This window comes from Capricornis sumatraensis, chromosome 12 (genome assembly GCF_032405125.1).
Source record: "Capricornis sumatraensis isolate serow.1 chromosome 12, serow.2, whole genome shotgun sequence".
Lineage (NCBI taxonomy): Eukaryota > Metazoa > Chordata > Mammalia > Artiodactyla > Bovidae > Capricornis > Capricornis sumatraensis.
Window position 1 is genome coordinate 63,966,484 of NC_091080.1, and position 20,344 is coordinate 63,986,827.

At 34.0% G+C, this 20,344-nt stretch overlaps 1 protein-coding gene across 4 annotated transcripts in view; it reads right to left on the bottom strand.

The window, feature by feature from the left end:
• Positions 1-20,344, bottom strand: part of RBM26 (RNA binding motif protein 26) — a 76,556-nt gene that overhangs the window by 16,949 nt on the left and 39,263 nt on the right. Inside the window, exons 10-18 of one of the 4 annotated variants that reach the window (XM_068984317.1) lie at positions 16,184-16,295; positions 14,915-15,074; positions 12,601-12,765; positions 11,790-11,921; positions 10,462-10,533; positions 4,127-4,252; positions 3,702-3,776; positions 2,601-2,768; positions 826-930 (exon numbers count right to left, since the gene is read on the bottom strand). In XM_068984317.1, coding sequence (XP_068840418.1) covers positions 826-930; positions 2,601-2,768; positions 3,702-3,776; positions 4,127-4,252; positions 10,462-10,533; positions 11,790-11,921; positions 12,601-12,765; positions 14,915-15,074; positions 16,184-16,295 — 1,115 coding nt within the window. The remainder of the gene's footprint in view (positions 1-825; positions 931-2,600; positions 2,769-3,701; positions 3,777-4,126; positions 4,253-10,461; positions 10,534-11,789; positions 11,922-12,600; positions 12,766-14,914; positions 15,075-16,183; positions 16,296-20,344) is intronic. The other 3 variants (XM_068984318.1, XM_068984320.1, XM_068984319.1) reach the window with 3 other exon arrangements.

Below are 20,344 nucleotides of genomic sequence, written 5' to 3' on the forward strand. Positions count from 1 at the left end.
CAATGGACATGGGTTTGGGTGGACTCCGGGAGTTGGTGATGGACAGGGAGACCTGGCGTGCTGCGGTTCATGGGGTTGCAAAGAGTCGGAGATGAATGAGCAACTGAACTGAACTGAACTGATGTTGGAAAAAGAAAATCAAGTTGCTAACAAATTTAGAAAAAAACAGTATTTTCAGACTAAGCAGAAACAATAAGCTAAGATACAAAGAATTTAATTGTGGCAACAATGATAAATACAGACAAGTACCAACTACACTAATGATATAAATGTCCCTTTACATCAAAATGTAATTCTGATTTTTAAATATCTTTCTGCTTTAGAAATTATCATGGTTCAATTTCATTAGCTTTTTCTTATATAAATAATCATATAACTAAACTATAAGAAACTAGTCTTTTCTCTTTTAAAAACACCCAGAGCACCACCTATAGGCAAAACTTAAGTAAACATGTTCCTTGATGTTAATTCTACCACAGAAACTCTGATCCTCACTCATAGTAACTCAATGTAACATGTCTATATATGCATAGAACATCTCCATAAGAACACCTGAAAAAACTAATAGATTTTGGATCCAGGAAAAAAACAAAAATAGAAAAGGAATATAATTTACTAGAAGTCGAGAGACCAGCTGCCACCTTTCGTTAAATACTAAGAGATTTTTCTATTAGTTCTAAAAAAATTTGCTAACCTCTTCCTTCTTATATCAACTTCCAATATGTTTTCCAGAGACTGCCAAAGACTGCTGACCAGAATGAGAATATTTTTCAAATAAACATGCAAGACTACAACAACATACTGTGTGGTTATGATGAAACATACCTCCAGCTGTAATTCTGTGTACTTTCTCCTAAGTTCAGTGACTTCTTCTCCAGCTTGCATCTTCTTATATAAATCCAGTTCTGTGTCAAGCAACTCTTTCTGCATCTAGAAAACAGTGATTAGTAATTCAGGTGACAATAATATCCTGCATTTATACACACACACACACACACACACACACACACACACACACACACACACACACACACATTTTTTATAAGGAATGCTTTTTACATATTCCTATTTAATCTATACATTTGTTCTCTATCTCCAGTCCTGCCATCCTAATTCAAGCCATCAATCAGCTAGGTCTACACTAATGCAACAGGCTTCCTAACCTGTTCCTACTTTCACTGATTTCCCTAAATTCATTTTCCATATGGAGGCCAGGGTGAAATTTCTATGGAATGACACAGAAGAATTTTCAGGAAATAACTGTGAAAAGGAAAACAAAAACCTAAGGTGCAAATGAGGACCATATAGTACCCTTTCGCATAAGAAAGCATACATACACACACATACCAAGAGGGAGGGAAGAGTGGGGAACACAGTGCCAGGGATAAAACAGGAATGATCATCTACATAATCCTTTATATATATGAATAGTATAACTTTTGAATCATGTTAATTATTTATTTATTGGGAAAATTAGGGTAATTAAATTGAGAGTGAAACAGGAGAGAATTATGTCAATGGAGCCTCCTTCATGGTTATTACCATGCAACTGCTGAAGATTATTTGAAATAACTTCAAATCAATTAGGACTGTGTAACGTTCGTATTGTCTGGAAATTAATTCTTCTATATTAAAGATACACTAAGATCCTCATATATTATGAAATAAAATACTTTTTAAAAATAAAAATACAAGAAGATTAAATCAACAAGAATAAGGGGCAGAGGAATACATACAGAAATAGACCTAACTTTATCAAATTAATAACATAACCACACAAAAGGAAAAAAACAAAAACGTGATCCCATACCACAGTTTAATTCTATACTCTTAATGGAGTACATTGTGAGGTTGTAAAAAATGCAAACAAATTCTGAATTTTATATTTAGTTAGCTGATTAAAGTGGTATTATTTTAGCCATTCTGGAACCATCTGAATGTGCAAGCGTATACTGTATTGATACTGTTCTTTCTTTTGTTAGTGGGAACAAGTTGTCATTATGAGAACAGGTAAATAGGCATAATAGAAAGAAACAAAGAACAGTGTGGTGTTAGATTAGAATCAGAACTATCAATATGATCTCATGATTACATATATATATACACAAACACACACCACGTGTAAGTATTTGTAACTCCATGGGTTTTTTAAAAATCACTTACTGTCATCTGAAATTAACTTGCTCAATTTCTTATGTCTAATCGGTTAATCTGCTTGAATTTTCTCCCATTCAATCAGTTCATTCTGTACAGTGACTCAAATTGTTACTTCTGTTCATTAACAGTTTATACCACCAACTACTTACAAAATAAAACTCAAACTCCTATTAAGCATTCAAGCACATATATTGTTTTGTCCTCAAGCTACTTTTTAAAGATTATTCATTACTATTCTCCTAATTATTGACTTTCTAGCTACAATGTATAGGATTCAAAAGATGAAATCAAGTTTGCTTATTTGTATTTATTAACTTATTAATTAATAGAGAAGGGGGAGAATGGTAGCAAAGAAATTAACTCAAGAATGAATCTTAATGCAGTATTTTCATTTTTTTTTTTACATGCACATGCAGTATAAATAACAACACAAACTGAAATACCTGAGTCTTAGTTTTTATACTTTTTGGAAGACAGCGTCCAGGAGAAGCAGCTTTGACCTCATCTTTCAACTTGGTAATATTTTTAGTCAAAACCTCTAAAGTTTTCATTATTTCTGCTTTATCTTCAGACTTCATTGCTTTGTTTTTCTCCAGTTTTGAAATTAACATCTGGCCAATTTTTAAAAACAAAAATATAAGACTTATTTCTACTACTACTTAGAAAGTAAACATAGCAAAGTAAATATAAAAATAAGTAAGTACTACTTATAGCTTATGTATTCATGACAAGGCTTACAATCACCAAGACAGCACAACAGCAGACTGGTGACACTCTCTCAATTCAAGTCTTAATCTTGGTTCGCACTGTGAAGAACTATAGTACTGCTTAAGTCTCTTAGAATATAAATTTCTTACGGTTATAAGCTTTAAATTTAATTTAATCCCTGAAAAGTCATCAATTTGAAATAGCAATAATTTTACTTTCTAATCCATCTGTTGATATTACTGAGTCTAAGTATTCACACTCCAAAAGCAGTCTGTAACCAGAAAGGATCACAGGAAAAGTTTTACGGCTTCCTTTCATATGAGATATTAGAAAAATGGAATATTTAATTACCTTCTTTCTTTTGTTAGAGGGAACAGTAACTGGCTAGGCTAAGAACAATACGCTGTACAAAGATAAGAAGAAAGAAGATAAACATGGTAAGGAGTAGAAGACACCACACAATATAGATTCTATAGTACTATAGTATAATACTATAATCTGTAGTATTATAGATTCTCTGAGTCAATATGGTTTCAGTTTTTGGTATAAAGCATTGTGATGTCTCTTTATCAAGTATATACAAATTTAAATCAGAAAAGGCATAATTTTAAACCAAATGTTCAAAAGTTTGTGTATTTTTAATATTTTGAAATGTTATAACTTTTATTACCAGACATAATTAAGAACTGACACCTAAATGAATGTCGTAACTAGAGCGAAACTGGCATCTTCTACTCCCTATTACCATGTTTATCTTCTCACTTGCTATGTCAGGCATATTGTTCTTAGCCTAGCCAGATATTGTTCCCTCTGACAAATCTAACTAATTATTTTACCTTCTGTGTTTCAATGTGCTTTTCTAAAATTTCTTGTTTCCTTTTCCTTACATCTTGCTGAAGTTTCAGTGCCTCCTAGAGAAGGGATCAAAAATAGTATTAGAAAACTCACTTTTCCAAAAAAACCCCACAATTACTTAAGAAGACAGAACTGTGCTCTAAATGAGATTGTGGCAAGAAGCTTGGAAACAAAAATAAATGCAAAATTTTCCTATGTAAAGCTTAAACAGTATGCAAGTTTCAAAGATTAATCAAGAGAGCCTTTCATTACAAGAAGAAAATTAATATTTACTAATATACTATGGAAAACAAAAGTTCAGTGGCAGCCAACATATATACCTTTATCTCTATTTTATGAAAAAACACATACATGCAAAAAAAAGCTTCCCTATATGCAAATACTGTATACTACTAATTACACTTACCTGCTTTTTTTTCTGTGCTTCATTATTATCAACTGCAGAAGTGGAAACAAGTAAGGTTTTTTGTGCAGCCTTCAAAGCAGCTGGATTATACACCGTTTTTGTTAGGCCAGTAGATGTAGACAACACCTACCAATACAAATTCAATTTTTCAAAAAATGTATCAAGTAGTCATGATCTCCTGAGTCCTATTTTCTTCAAAACTCAACTTTAAAACACTCCTGTCAAAATTTAGCACACTGAACTAAAACTACTTATATAGTAACAGTAACTAAGTCACATTTAGCATCTTGAAAGGAAGGGTATGAGTGGGGGATAAGCTACACAGTGAAAAAATTTTTAAGTAATATCATATACCTTCAGGAAAAAAGCAAAAAACAAACATATAAAAACTTCAAATCAATAAACACTGGTGGTATTACTGTAACACTGATAAAATATTAGTTGCTGAACACATTACTAGTATTCCTAGTGACTAAAGATAAACTGTACACAAGAGCACAGCAGAGGAGGAATTATGTCCTGAAAATAATTTTAAATGATCATTTATAATTGACACTTCTGACATTAACCTTATTGCTTTGTCTTCTCCATTTCTTTGCTAGCATTAGCATTACTCCTTTTTCTTTAAGGGACCTTATTCCCTTTAATTCAGCTCAGGTTTAGCACAACCATTCAAGATCTCTGCAAAGTCAATCACTTATTTCTTCTACCTAGGTTCCTCTATGAAATAATATTCCTATTAAACTATTTAGTAAAGATGACTTGATGATACTTTAATTTATATTTCTCCCTCAATCTCTCTTCCCTGTCCTTACTGTAAGAGCCCTGAAACATAAACCATGTCTTTCTCTTCTTTGTGCTTCTTCCAGTATCTAAACCTTGCTACCAGCTAATTATAAAACCATGAGTGAGTTCAGGAACCTTTCTGGGACTAATTTTGCTCATTAAATAAGAAAGTTCAACCTGATAGTATCTAATGTCCTCATAAACCCAAAGATTCATTCCATGAGGGTAAGGATTTTTTTTTTTAACATGGCTCACTGCTATATCTTCAGTGCCTAGAACAGTGCCAGACACAAAGCAAGTACTCAATAAACACTTTTGCACTAAATTACAATGAAGCGATGGTAGATCAGAGTGAACAATCTTTTTCTCACAAAGATCAATTCAAGAAAATTAAAGTGTACAGGCTGCCTTTTTTATCTTCCGAAAGAAACAGAAAGTTGTCTGTTCCAGAGAGTGGTTGATTACTGGTTCTTGGCAAGGAATTTAGAGATCCCTTCAAAGAGATCTATGAATGCCATAAAACCTAAACATGAAACCACATGTGACAGTGTGTAACTTTCCAGAGGAACAAACACAGCTTCCAAAGTCATGACCTAAAAGAAGTTTATGACCTAAAAGAAGTTAGAAGAACAACATAAGTAGAAGAGTATCAATGAGAAATCGAGTCCTATTTTCTGACTACTAAAAGTAGCAATCTGGACATGATTTTAAATATTTTATCATGAAATTAGATTAGGGAACATCACAAAGCTTAAGCAACTCATCACTATTTTAAGTACTCAAGAATGTCATAGCTTCAAAATGAAAAAAAAAAAAAAATCCAGAATACTGTAAGTATACTACCTCCATATAGCACAACTGATGTTTAAAAATATAGGATTTTTACAGTAGTTGGTATGTTCAAAATTTGATAATTTTCTTCAGTAATGAAAACATTCAAGGTATCACTAACAAATATGAAATGACTGCATTCAGTAAAATACAAAATGGACATGGATTTAGTTCACTAACTTGTCACTATTCTATCATGCTACCTTACCACACTATGCAATGTCAAACTGTATGAAAATGTAAGGGTGAGACAAACACTGTATAAAGGGAGAAACACAAGATGATCTGCTGAAGCAAAAGTTGGAGTGTTTCATAAACCATCTTCATCATGATGGTTCTGTAACAGTTGAAAAGCTGTGACCCAAAAAGATTTCTATATTCAGATAAACTTGGAAACAATATTACAATACTATTTTGTCCTTTCAAATGGTATATTATCATAAGAGCTATGAGAAAGCCGGAAGTAAAGAAATCCATAATTTAACTAAGCATTTCTCCAATTTCAAGGAGTAGAGAATTCTCCCTTTCGAAGTATTGTTATTAATACCAGATACCAGACTAAGGTGTACTATTTCAGGGTTAATAAAATCATCTGACAACAAGATTTCTGTATTCCTGTATCACTTCCTTGTTTTGTCCAGGAACTTCCTTCTGTAAAAACAGAACATGAGCTAACGTATTTCACTGAGTTTAAGACACCACTGACTAGGAGGTCATTTAATATAACCCTACTAAAGGAAAAGGCTGCCAATTATAACCATAAACATCAACAACTATAAGATACAGCCCAATTTCAGAGGTGTAAAAATGTGAAAATAAAATGTCTTACAAACAGTGAAGTTACAAATGTTGCTCACTATCTGAAGCTATTTGGTTTCAGAGTTTAGATAGTAAGCGTTGGAATAACAAAAAATACTTGCATTTTTCAAAAGATAAAAATAGACTTGTGACTAAAGAAAATCTGTTAAAAATGAAACCAGTGGAGGGAAGTAACAAACCCAACAGAAAAGATGATGCTACAGTTCTAAGAATATAATCAAAACATTCTAGTAGCCTTTCTAAACAACCACATCTCTGTTTTCGAAAGGGTTTCTGCATATGCCTTATTTTTACATATTGACTTTATTTCCAGTGACCTTGCTGCATTCACTTATTAATTCAAGTTGTTTGTGAATTCTTTTGGATTTTCTACATATATAATCATATCATCTATGAGTAAACAGTTCTGTCTCTCCCTTTCCAACATTTATGCCATTTATTTTACTGCTTTATTATAATGGTTAGGCCCTATACTTCTGGGAAAAAGTGACAAGAGTGGACATCCTTTATTCAATATTTCACCATTAACAAATAATGTTAGCTGTAGGGTTTTTTTGTGGTTTTTTTACAGATATACTTTGTCAAAATTAAAGAAATTTCTATTACTAATTTCCAAAATGTGTAATGTGACTAAATAATTTTATCACGTGTTTTTCCTACTGAAATAATCACATGCGGTCCGGTTCCCCTTCCTTCAATATCTACCCCATTCCTTCCCTCAATCTTTTATTTTGTTAATATGGTGAAATAAACTGATTTTCAAATGTTAAATCAACCTTGCATTTCTGGAATAAATACTACCTGGTCAAGATGTATTCTAATACCACTGCACACTCGCTAACATCGTATTTTGGACTTTTGTGTTTATGTTCATGAGATATTGGCTTGTAATTTTCCTTTCTTGTAATACACTTGTCATGTCTGGTATCAAAGCTTTTGTTGAATTCATAAGATGAGTTGAAAAGTATCATATCCTTTGTTGTTGAAATATATACATCACTAATACCTCTTACTTTCAAGATAAAAGCCAATTCTTCAATAAAATAGAGGTTATAATCTATTTACACCTCCTTATTCATTTCCTATATAAAATATTACAAGCCATGACTATTCCTAGTACTTATAAAAAAACAGATTTTTCTCATGGATAAAAATGGGGAAAAAAAGTATTTTGTAAAAATTACTTACTGCAAAAGAAGGTTATTACAAATTAAGTCATCCAGGTATCATTTTTTAATAATTGGTGCCAAGTTAAAATCAAACACAAAAGAAACACAGTTAAGATGACTCAAAGCCACATCTCAATAAGCTAGTTCTCACGTTTCTAAAGCAAATGCCAATTTTATTCTTCATAAATCTCTCTACAGTAAGCTGATGCATTCAGGCATCATTTTATTGATCACTCTATTCAAATAATACCTACTTAACAGCTACTACAGTATCTTAATATAGCAGCAAAAATCAGGTTTTAAGTTTCCTCTTTCTTAGCCCTCTCACATGCAGTCTTAGAATAACAAAGAATCACTAAAGGGTTTATTGGCTATTACAAGAGGTAGGGGATAAAATTTCATATTTGTGCACTTATTTGGCTTAAACAATGACAGAAATTACTGTTTAGATACAAGGTTTGAGTTTTTGCCTGCCTTCAATTTTTAAAAAATTTAAATAACATTTGATGAACATTCTCCTACTCTTCCCTAAGACTTCTCTGCATCACTGAGCTCTAAGGATTACTACGCAAAAGTCCCTACTGACTAGGGAACAGAAATAACCAAGAATAAGCAAAACCAAAATGCTATTCTGTAAACAGGTTCACTGAAGACTGGAAGTTACATACTGGTAAATAATTGTTTTCCTTAGAAGATTGATTACAATCTTTACTGCATAATTTTCTTTCAAAAATAGCCCACTACCATTAGTGATTTTTCATAAATTAATGCTAACCATATTAGTAAATGTATACTATCAATTCCAAATCTGTACACTTTTTATCGAAAGCTATACAAAACATGTTAAAAAATGAGAACAAGTAGGAAAACATACTAGAAAAGTTTTGTAGAAGTTGTAATTAATACACTTTAATTTCAGAGTACAAATCTTAACATAACAGATCCTAAACATAATCAGGGCTGTAGACCTCTCCAGAATTGCTTAGTACTATACTAAGGGTAACGATCCTTATACTGTTGTGTTATTCCTTAGTTACTTATTATCAAAGAGGATAAAAATAATCAAAGTAAACATTCAGACACTGCTAAATTTAGTAGCATAGACTAAGCCACACAGAATCAGGCAGGGGCGGAGGGGCATATATGGAAAAATCTGGAGGTTTCACAGTAGAGGTTAGATTTTCAATTTTTAAAAGAATGACTCAAACTAGAATTCTGTTAGGCAGAGGGAAATACACTCCAGAAAAACCACCACGAGAAAGAAGATAAAAGAGGCAGAAAATAGCAAGAGACAGTGAGCAGAAAAGAGCTTATTAGGGTAGAAAGGAAGACCTAAAACAGAGGTAACAGAACCAGAATAATTGAGGTATGATGAGTTATTAATCCAGCAGTTATTTAGCTGAGAAAATTAGTGTAAGTTTCTATAAGGAGTTAAAGATAGTCTGAGGGTAGGATGGTGGCAGTGTAAATTAGAGGGGGTGCCAGCCCAGAGGTCAGGGAACTGAAGGTGGCAGAGACCTACAAACACAAGTGGATGACTCTAAAGCTTCTGGACTGCACAACATGAAAATGGGGCCATCACTTCCAGAGGTGGGTGGCTAGGAGAAGATATTAATTTAGAGAGGAAATAATGAATCATTTTAGGCATTTTATGCCTGAAGTAACGCTGAGGTACCCAAGAGGAAAATGTGATATTCAGAATGAGATTCATATTCAAATTTCTAGAACTGACAAAGTTTAATACAGTAAATATGGAAATAATATACTGAAGAACCAGTGAAGAGAGCAGGTCAGCTATTTCATGAGATGTTCTAATTATCTATAATGTCAATTTGCTCTGTAATCTTCATAATGGAAAGAGCCAGGGACTAGAAATAGAAGATCCAGGTTCCAGTCTTAGCTCAGTAACTCACAGTGTATAGGTCAACCATAAAGTTTGAGGGGCCTTACCTTCCTTTAAGTTTAGGATAAGAAATAAGAAAGATTATCTATTTCTAATATTCTGTGATTCCACATACCTCAAAAAAAGACTAAAGATCAGGGCCATTCATTCACACCTAAACAAAAAATTAATATATCTACACAGAATTATAAGACAGGTTCAAAAATGCTCTTAATTTAGTCAGCATTTACTCCCCTCATTTGAAAAAAAAAAATGACTAACTGCATCGTCACACTATACACAATAGCTGTTGTCATAAAAAACTTTTTTATACCATTCTTTCCAATTTACAAGATACCTTAAATAATATTTTATTTAATCCTCATAAAACCTCAAGAAAGATAAATATAACCATCACCACTTATTGATGAGGAAAAGGGTTCAGGAAGATTAAGCGCACTGCCCAAAGTCATGCAGTTAGTAAGTAAAGAGCCAGAGCTCAAACTCAGGTAAAGCTCCTAACTCATGGCCCTTTCTATAAGGTTATCAGAGGTTTAAAATGAAAATGTACAATATCTCTAAAGAAAAAATAGTAAGTGAAAAAACAAAAAGAATGGAGCATAAGGAAATAAAGTGAGCGGCAAGTATTAAAACGCTGATGCAAAAAGTAAAAAGAGGTAGGCAAATATTTTTCTTTTTCAGCAAATGGAAAGCAAAAAGTTAGGAATAAAAGATACAGATACTATTAAGAAGCAAGAGTTTGGAACTATGAAAAAAATTAAAAAATTAAGATGCCACCTGAAAACATTTATGAAGCCAAGACACACACATCATGCTATTCTTCTTACCTTTTCAGTTGCTGAAACAGATGGCTTTGATACAAAACCCAACCTGTCCTTCACAGATAACTTAGTTACATTCTAAAAAAATTAAAATGGACATATTCAGTGTTTCCCCAAACATATATAAGTCTGTAGGGATTTTGAACATTCTCATTCTACTAACATATCCTGACTATAAGTACACTGATATTAATAACAAAAACTTGGGCCATTTTCAAAGACAGAGACAGAAAAAAAATGTGTTTGGAAAAATAAACAGTATACAGTATTACTCAATCATGGAAAATGATTATATAAAGAGGTTTTTAAATAATTTTAAAATTACTGTGCCTGTCACATAAGCAGGTGGCTTGCTAAAGTCCCCTTCACTGATACAGAATCATAAATTCTTAGACTCCTATGTTGACAAGTAGAAAGTTTGTACATTCTAAATATTAGAGTAGTTAAAAATGCACCTGCTTCTTGAGCTTAAAACAAATGCTATTCTTTCCTATAGTATGTTTGTTTTACGGCCAGTATACACAGTATTTGGTGATGATTTGAGATAGCAGGATCCTAATAATTTACTGATTTACATTCTGCGTGTTTTTATAAAATCTCAATGTCTTACTCTTCAGGAATAATCTGCGAAGACTATTTTAATAAGGTGGCATCCAATAGCTAAGTAGGATACTACATCCTAACTATCTTACACAGCAAATGTTGAAACATCTGTAGACAAAAGAAAGTTAAGTTTCAGAGACTGAGGGTGTGGAAACAAGAAACTGCCACTCGAGTGTGGAAGGGAGTGGGAAGGGAATGACATATGGAGAAGAGCACCTGAGAATCAGGAATAAGTGATGCAAAGTTCTGAGAGAGCTGCATTAAGTAACTTGAAGCTTTAAGCCTTCCCTTCCCAAAAGCTTTCAGTTCAGTCTACTGCATAATTATGTCTGGAACAGGAGTCTAATGAAGTAAAAGATGATGGAAAAGTAAGATTTAATGTACTAAAACTTTACTTTTTAGGCAGTTTTGCTAGAAAATGTCTCCTCTGAAGTGAAAAAGAACTCTTTCTCACAAATAAGTATTAGCTAGAGAAAAGAATTTAAGATTCAAATACTACAGGAAAAGTAGTCTGTAAAAATGTTATGGTAATGGTAAAAAAAAATTTTTACAGGTGCTGTCCAAATACATACAGACTATATTTCTGTATAAGTATATATACATACACATACACACATACAAATATATATATACATACACACACATACAATTAACTAAAATTCAGATCACCAAGGGAAACTGACAGACTGAGAACCTATCATGTGACAGGCACAATAAGACTTTTCATTTACCTGAGGAAGGTCTGAACTGGCACTCTGGGCTTCTGCTGGTTCAATAGTACTTGAAGGTACTGGACCCAACCGCTCTTTGACTGACTGCTTCACAACAGGCAAAATGGGCTGCTGAACTAAAGGCTGCATTACCTCAGAACAAGATAAAAATGTTAAGCTGATTAGTTCATGAGCAGGGAGAGTAACCTTCGTTATTCTGTTACTAAGTTGCCCATGCAGACAGTTTTAAAAGTGGAGCTTATAGTCAAAGCCTAACCACCTGCCAAATTCCTTCCTTCATACAAGTTCCCTATACATGTCTACAGATACAAGAAAAATTTATAAAGTAGAGGAAAAAATCAAAATCTACCCTTCAGTATCTTTTTGTCTCTCTTTAATTAACAGAAGAAAGCTAAATAGAAAAACAAGGTGCTATAGTACACTTCTACAATTAAATTTTATATATTGATTGACTTCCTGATTAAAAGAAAGAAAAAGAGAAAAAAGGAAGAGAGGGAAGAAAGGATTTCCAATATGAATTCATAGTATGAGTTTCTAGAATACAAACAGGTACTACATACTGGAATATGTCCCACTTTAAGGGATGGTTCTATGTTTTATATGTATCATCTCATGACTTTCTAAACTAGGGATGAATGTAACAACAAAATCAAAGAGCAGGTTGCTCAAACCTACATTCAGTTAACAAAGGTAGAGCCAGGATCTGAACTCAAGTCTACCTGACTGCATGCCTCTCCTTTTAAAAAACACTTTGCCAAATGCTTTTCTTTCAAAAGAAAAGCATTTAATTTCACACAAATTTCTTTCTTACCTTTGGAGAAGTAGTTTGCAACTGTTGGGTGCTTCCTTCTCTGTGCCAGTAAACTTTAATAAAGCGATTATTTAGTACTGCTTCTGTACTTGATATCGCTTTCTTTGCTTCTTCGTATGTTGCAAACTGGATAAGGGCACCTTCAGGATCCCCATTATAGGCAACCTAAGATTTAAAATATTAAGCACAGAGAATTTGCAAATGAATCAGTTAGTTGCTTTATACAGTAAAATGCCTCAGGAAATGAAATACTGGCCCTTCCAAGTTACAGTCTATCTTTATACTACCTTATATCGAGATAATTACCACAGACTACTTTCACTCCAGAAGAAATGGTAACTATGCACCACTCAAAGAGTAGAATCAGCCTCCTCTAGATAACATTTAGGAGAGAATGCTCATTGCACAAAAGTTATATTCAAGCATTCAAAATGTTTCACTTCTTACCCCCAATATCAATGCTATGGGAAATAATCCTTATGTCAGTGAGTGATATAAAGTCAAAAGAAGGCAGTAAAGTATTTTCAAAGGAATGATCTCTAACTAAAAATTACAGAAAAATCCATCTGTAAAATTTTCCAAACTGGTTAATTCCCACAAAAATATTTCCAAAAGCACACACAAAAAAATCTTAGGTAGGAGAGGGGGGAACTCTACAAAACAATAGCAACAATCATATTTTACACATAAGGAAACTAAGACTCAAAAAGTATGCAATTCTTTAGACCCATATAATGAATAAGGAGCATTAACAGATCCAAAGCTTTTTAGTGTTCAATAATACCAGCACTTCCGAAATGTACTCTATAAACTACGGGTAAGGCAAAGCAATACAAAATAGGGATTAACCACACAGACCCTGAATCAAACAACCTGGTTTTAGGTAACAATACCCACTCTGTAGTTGTTAAGAATTAAACAGTAATTCATATAAAATGGTGGGGCGGGGACTGCACACGGGGCGGATGATGGTAGGGTGTTCAATTAGGATAAAGCTACAGGGCTTTTTAAAACTAATTTTTCAAAATATATATTTTATAAATAAAAAGGCAAATGACATACAGATACAGCAAAAGGACCTGTATGGAGATAACAATCTCAATAGTAACTGAGGAAACACAAATTGAAACAATATAAATTAAAGAAAAAACTGAAATAATAGTGAAATACTCAGCTCTAAATTTCTCTAAATTTAATATTACTAATGTAGTTAATTGGGGAAGGAAAAGCATTTTTCAAAGTCTAGATCTACATGCGGTAGATCAAGCTGAACTGCCATAAAGAGATATTTAGAGACAGCCCAGGTAACATTAAATCACTACAGGGGACCCAAACAAGCACCCGCATACTTTTAAATACATATATATTTGTAAGCTTGCATACTAATTTATTGGTAGATACATACAGAAATACAAAACAAAAAATCCAAAATAATACATGGTAAGCTGTTACCAATAATGTAATAATATCATGCAGATACATGAGGAAAAGAAGAGACAGAGAGCTGAAAATATTTTCTTTAAATCTGTAGAAATCTCTACTGACTGACCCTAAGCAAGCATGCATTTTCTCATCTATTAGTTAATAATATTATTTTTTAAAGGGCAACACCACGAAATTTTCCAAAATACCAACTTCAGCTGTACTCTCTAACATCTATTCTTATCAGATTATGGGAAATAATTATTTTAGTTGAAAAGAATGCCATGCAAACTGGAAAAGAAGCCCAAAATTATTTCAACACTTTCAACATATCACATAATATAAACTCAATACAAAATAATCTCACAAATAACATATACCTAAGCCAAGGTCTAATTTTAGGTGAAATCAAATACAAATTACAGATATTTATCTTAAAAGACATTTAAAAGCAGTAGAGGAAAAAGTAAATGTTTAAACTAATTAGGTATTTGGGCCCCCAAAGTATCTGAGAGATATGCCCCACCTTAGAGGCAGCAAAAATAAATGTGACTAAAGCATTCTGCTAAACTGAAACTAAGGAAATGAAAACTATAGTAAGATTAGACTTTACCACTGTGGCTATTTAACTTTGCTGTAATTTTATGATAACCTCTATTAGGTAAAAAGTATATAATATGATCAATCAAGCCTCTTGCCTTTTCAAAGTAAATATGTTATTCAAAAATCACATTTTTCTAAAATACAAAGTTTCATTTCATATCCAATTTTCTAAATTTAGAATATTACCAAAATTTCCATAATATTTTCTTGTAAAAGTATTTCTTTTTACTATATTAAGATTTCCTCTCTAAATTAAGCAAAGACAACAGAATCACTTCATAGTTCTTACCTGCAAGTTAACCAAGGTTCCAAATCGACTAAAATGCTCATTAAGTTTGCTGATATTATTTAACTCTGGAGGAACTTTTCTAAGTTCAAGTTTGGTATTTTCATTTCCAAACTGAACCTTTTTCTGGAAGCCTGGGCTGTTTGTTCTATTAAAATTTGGTCTGTAACAAAAATCAAGTTAATTAATACATTCATTTATAAATCCTGATCCTTATCAAGTACAAAGGAATAAAGTTCTGCAACTTACGTTCAATTTTCTTTTCAAAATTGAAATTGCTAGTTGATAAAGGAAATGTATACTTTTTTCCTTAAAAAATGAAGTTTCCAAATAAGTAGTATTCATATCTTTCACAGAAGCCAAGTGAGAAGGGTTCTTCCAGATCATTTGTTCCTTCCCAGTTCTATTCTACGCGTACTTAAAATTTGCAGCAGGAAAGGTCTATCCTCTTTCAGTCAATTCGCCTATATAACCATTTCACCATTTGTACCATTTCAGCAAAAGCTAGCTTATCGAAATAATTCCTATTTTCAAATACTGATTAAAAGTAAGAAATCACTGTCTTGATCTCTTTCCAATTAAAACAAAATGTGGGGAACAACAGACCATACGCTTGACACTAGAAGAACGGGGGCAAATCTGTGGCCCAGGGAGGTTATAATACTTGCCTTAAATCAGAGAATTAAAGGCAGAGACAGAACTATATATTATTCATTAATAAACATACGTGAAAGCTCTAAAAGTGTAATCCTAATCTTTCCTCAAACATGCTAAATTGTAAATGAATCCTCAAACACATACACTAACATTCTGATTCTCTATCTGCTTCTCTGAAGCCCTTCCTCAACAACTTTGGTGCCCATCCTATCTCCCCTGCCCCCACCAAAGACTGCTTTCTAACTCTTTACAGGAATCGCCCACATGCTAAAGCCTCCTCCCATTTCTTCCCTAATAGCAGGCTCATGACTATCCCTTAAATAGCTAGTATTCAACAACATCTTTAAGTTAAGGGTTGGGTTTTTGGGGGGTAGGTAGGTACAAACAGGAAAAACATGTGCTAACCATCACACCATTTCTGTAAGCAAGTACCTTCCAAGTACCAGACGACTAACATACACACTTTAAGAAAACAGATACTATATACTTTAGTTGGGGACTCCCTACAGAATAAATTTTACTTTGAAAGAGACCACTATTACTGCCACAATAATACTGCAATGATCCTAAAAATCACTGCACAATAAAATTCCTCAATTTCCTCTGCCAGCTTACTTATCAAACCAAGTCTTCTTTGTAGGAACTCCAGGCTCCCCAGAACCAATGGTTCTTTTCCTTGACTCTGAATCCACTACTATCCTCATACTGCTTTTATTAGGAGGCTTTTCTGTTTGAAACAAAAGAAAAAAAAGCAGAGATTAACATTTTCTGTTAATCATAGCCACATTCTTAAGTTTACGTTAAAAACAAAGTTCTGGCTTTTTGTCCAAATATACATTTTAGAAGAAACAGAAAAAATGTACACCTAAATACAGTAATCTAAGTGATTTTATTTTGAATTCCTTTCACATTTAAATTAAGAATCAGTAATTCTCATATGTCAAATTAATAATAAACAAATCATCTTGGGACTCTAAGTTTATAGTTTTGAAATCAAATGCACAACCTATAAGATTCAAAATTTAACACTAGTGCAATGACCTTAAGAATCAACAACTTTGAACTGAGAATGAAATGAGCTGCTTATTTGAACATCAGCAAATTAACATAATAAAATTATGTTAAATTTTAAAAGGTAAAGATTCAAAAGACTGAAATGCACTGCAAAAGAACTGTAAACTGCAAACTACTTCCAATATTTTATACACTTTTAAGAGTTTGACAAACACAACTACATTTAACCTGTTATTCCCAAATGATGCTAAAGTTTAAAACATGCATCTTGGAAAGTGAAGTCAGGTGGGCCTTGGAAAGCATCACTATGAACAAAGCTAGTGGAGGTGATGGAATTCCAGTGGAGCTGTTTCAAATCCTGAAAGATGATGCTGTTAAAGTGCTGCACTCAATATGCCAGCAAACTTGGAAAACTCAGCAGTGGCCGCAGGACTGGAAAAGGTTAGTTTTCATTCCAATCCCAAAGAAAGGCAATGCCAAAGAATGCTCAAACTACCACACAATTGCACTCATCTCACATGCTAGTAAAGTAATGCTCAAAATTCTCCAAGCCAGCAATACGTGAACTTTGAACTCCCTGATGTTCAAGCTGGTTTAGAAAAGGCAGAGGAACCAGAGATCAAATTGCCAACATCCAATGGATCATGGAAAAAGCAAGAGAGTTCCAGAAAAACATCTATTTCTGCTTTATTGACTATGCCCAAGCCTTTGACTGTGTGGATCACAATCAACTGTGGAAAATTCTGAAAGAGATGGGAATACCAGACCACCTAACCTGCCTCTTGAGAAATCTGTATGCAGGTCAGGAAGCAACAGTTAGAACTGGACATGAACAACAGACTGGTTCCAAATAGGAAAAGGAGTGCGTCAAGGCTGTATATTGTCACCCTGCTTATTTAACTTCTATGCAGAGTACATCGTGAGAAACGCCAGACTGGAAGAAACACAAGCTGGAATCAAGATTGCCGGGAGAAATATCAATAACCTCAGATATGCAGATGACACCACCCTTATGGCAGAAAGTAAAGAGGAGCTAAAAAGCCTCTTGATGAACGTGAAAGAGGAGAGCGAAAGAGTTGGCTTAAAGCTCAACATTCAGAAAACAAAGATCATGGCATCTGGTCCCATCACTTCATGGGAAATAGATGGGGAAACAGTGGAAACAGTGGTTGACTTTATTGTTTTGGGCTCCAAAATCACTGCAGATGGTGACTGCAGCCATGAAGTTAAAAGACGCTTATTCCTTGGAAGAAAAATTATGACCAGCCTAGATAGTATATTCAAAAGCAGAGACATTACTTTGCCGACTAAGGTCCGTCTAGTCAAGGCTACGGTTTTTCCTGTGGTCACGTATGGATGTGAGAGTTGGACTGTAAAGAAAGCTGAGCGCCAAAGTATTGATGCTTTTGAACTGTGGTGTTGGAGAAGACTCTTGAGAATCCCTTGGACTGCAAGGAGATCCAACCAGTCCCTTCTAAAGGAGATCAGTCCTGGGATTTCTTTGGAAGGAATGATGCTGAAGCTGAAACTCCAGTACTTTGGCCACTTCATGCGAAGAGTTGACTCATTGGAAAAGACTCTGATGCTGGGAGGGATTGGGGGCAGGAGGAGAAGGGGACGACAGAGGATGAGATAGCTGGATGGCATCACAGACTCGATGGACTTGAATCTGGGTGAACTCCGGGAGATGGTGATGAGCAGGGAGGCCTGGCATGCTGCGATTCATGGGGTTGCAAAGAGTCAGACACGACTGAGCGACTGAACTGAATTGAATTTTAGTCCACAAAGAAAAAAATGTATATTTAAAATTCCTTTTTAAAAAGGAACTGGATAAATTTGTTATTTAAATCCTTTTCTGAGTATCTCTAAACACATGTAACCAAAAGAATTCTGGATCTGTTTCAGTACAGTCCTTCTCATGGCTACCACTATAATTTCCAAGCAGGTCTTCCTACCATATCAATTCTTCCTCTCATAGAATGCAAGTATCATCTGACCAATTATCCAAAAGCAGAAACCTGGTGTCTTTCATTTTACCCTCTCCATTAGCCCCATTTTAAGTTCCCAAATCAATAAGTTATAGGTGTTGTCAATTCTTTCCACTGAACTTAAATCTTTTACTTCCCAGAGTTACTACCCTAAGTCTAGCTACCATCATCTCTTCTACAATTTTTCAAACGCCTGTAATTGACCTCCTATTCCCTCTGACATTCCTTATTCCCTCTGTTCTAATCAAAAAGATCTTCTGGTTTCACAAAAGTATCAACAGGCTATACGTGCTTTATCAACCCCCTTTTTCTGACTGCTGCTAAGTCACTTCAGTCATGTCCGACTCTGTGCAATCCCATAGACGGCAGCCCACCAGGCTTCCCCGCCCCTGGGATTCTCCAAGCAAGAACACTGGAGTGGGTTGCCATTTCCTTCTCTAGTGTATGAAAGTGAAAAGTGAAAGTGATGTTGCTCAGTCGTGTCTGACCCTTAGCATGGACTGCAGCCTACCAGGCTCCTCCGTCCATGGGATTTTCCAGGCAAGAGTACTGGAGTGGGGTGCCATTGCCTTCTCCTTTTTCTGACTAACTCTGACTTATCCTACATCTCTTCAGCATATCAGGTAGAAACATCCAGCATCTGGCATTGCAGGCATTCATAGGACAAACTGTGTTTTCTTTGCCCAGTGGTATCTTCACAGGACCATTTTTGCAACACAATTTCTGGCCTTATTACTGCCTCCCAAACATGTTCGTTCACTAGCCCTTTTATAAAGTCTTTAAGCTATCCAATATCCTTTTCTACTTTAATACGTTCTTTATCTGAAGGTTCATTAAGAAAGACAGTGATGTGTTTGCTCCAACTCATCTGTATTCGCTCACTCATATTCTTTCATTATTATTTATTTAAAAGAGAGAGTGTTAATAAACACACAGAAGCAAGTTCCTCTTGATATACAATTAGCAAATGTGTCTTTTAGTTGCATGTATTCTGTTTTCCCCCAGTTATCTTTTTAATAAATTGTTTTTCTGCTTAAAATTTTCAGCACTAGTTTTGTTGATGAAAACTACTGAGCCCTTCCTTCCTATCTATATCCAATTAAGAGTGTCTAGCAAGTTTTCCACTGCCTTAGAATCTAGAATGAACAATTATCAGGCCTCGAGGTCACTTTTTTAGTAATTCCACGGCAGCAAAAGGCCTAAAGTTTTTTCATTTGCTTAATAACAGTAATTTCCTATGAAGCTTTAAGTACGAAGCATAAGAATAGTTTCCACGTAATACTCTGTGACAAATTTAAATGAGGCCATCTGCAGGCTATTATAAATGTATAATAATTATATAATGAACAATATTATAAACTTTTAATTATGTATATCTCACAATCCAGGCCAGTAAATTTCAAACTAAATAGGCAACAGCTGAGAACATTTTGTGGGGGGGAAAGACTGAAAAAGGTAAGGAAATAGAAGTATAGGTAACCCTCAGTTTAAATGGTTTGCTAAATCAGTTGTCTAGTACATAAAAACAATTTATGGACAATGTATTCCTGAACCAGCTTACAAAAACAGTACACGAAATAGCTAAAGAATAGTAGTAAAATAATCACTATGCATAATGATTCTATGAGAAAAGGCATTCAAATTTCTAAGCAGGCATACCAGACATTTATATCTCAGCGAGCCATTTCCTGTAACTTCTAACTATAGGCATGTGGAGCTGAAATGACCATAATTCCAACTTCTCTATGGTTAAGATTTATGTTCAAGGGATTTG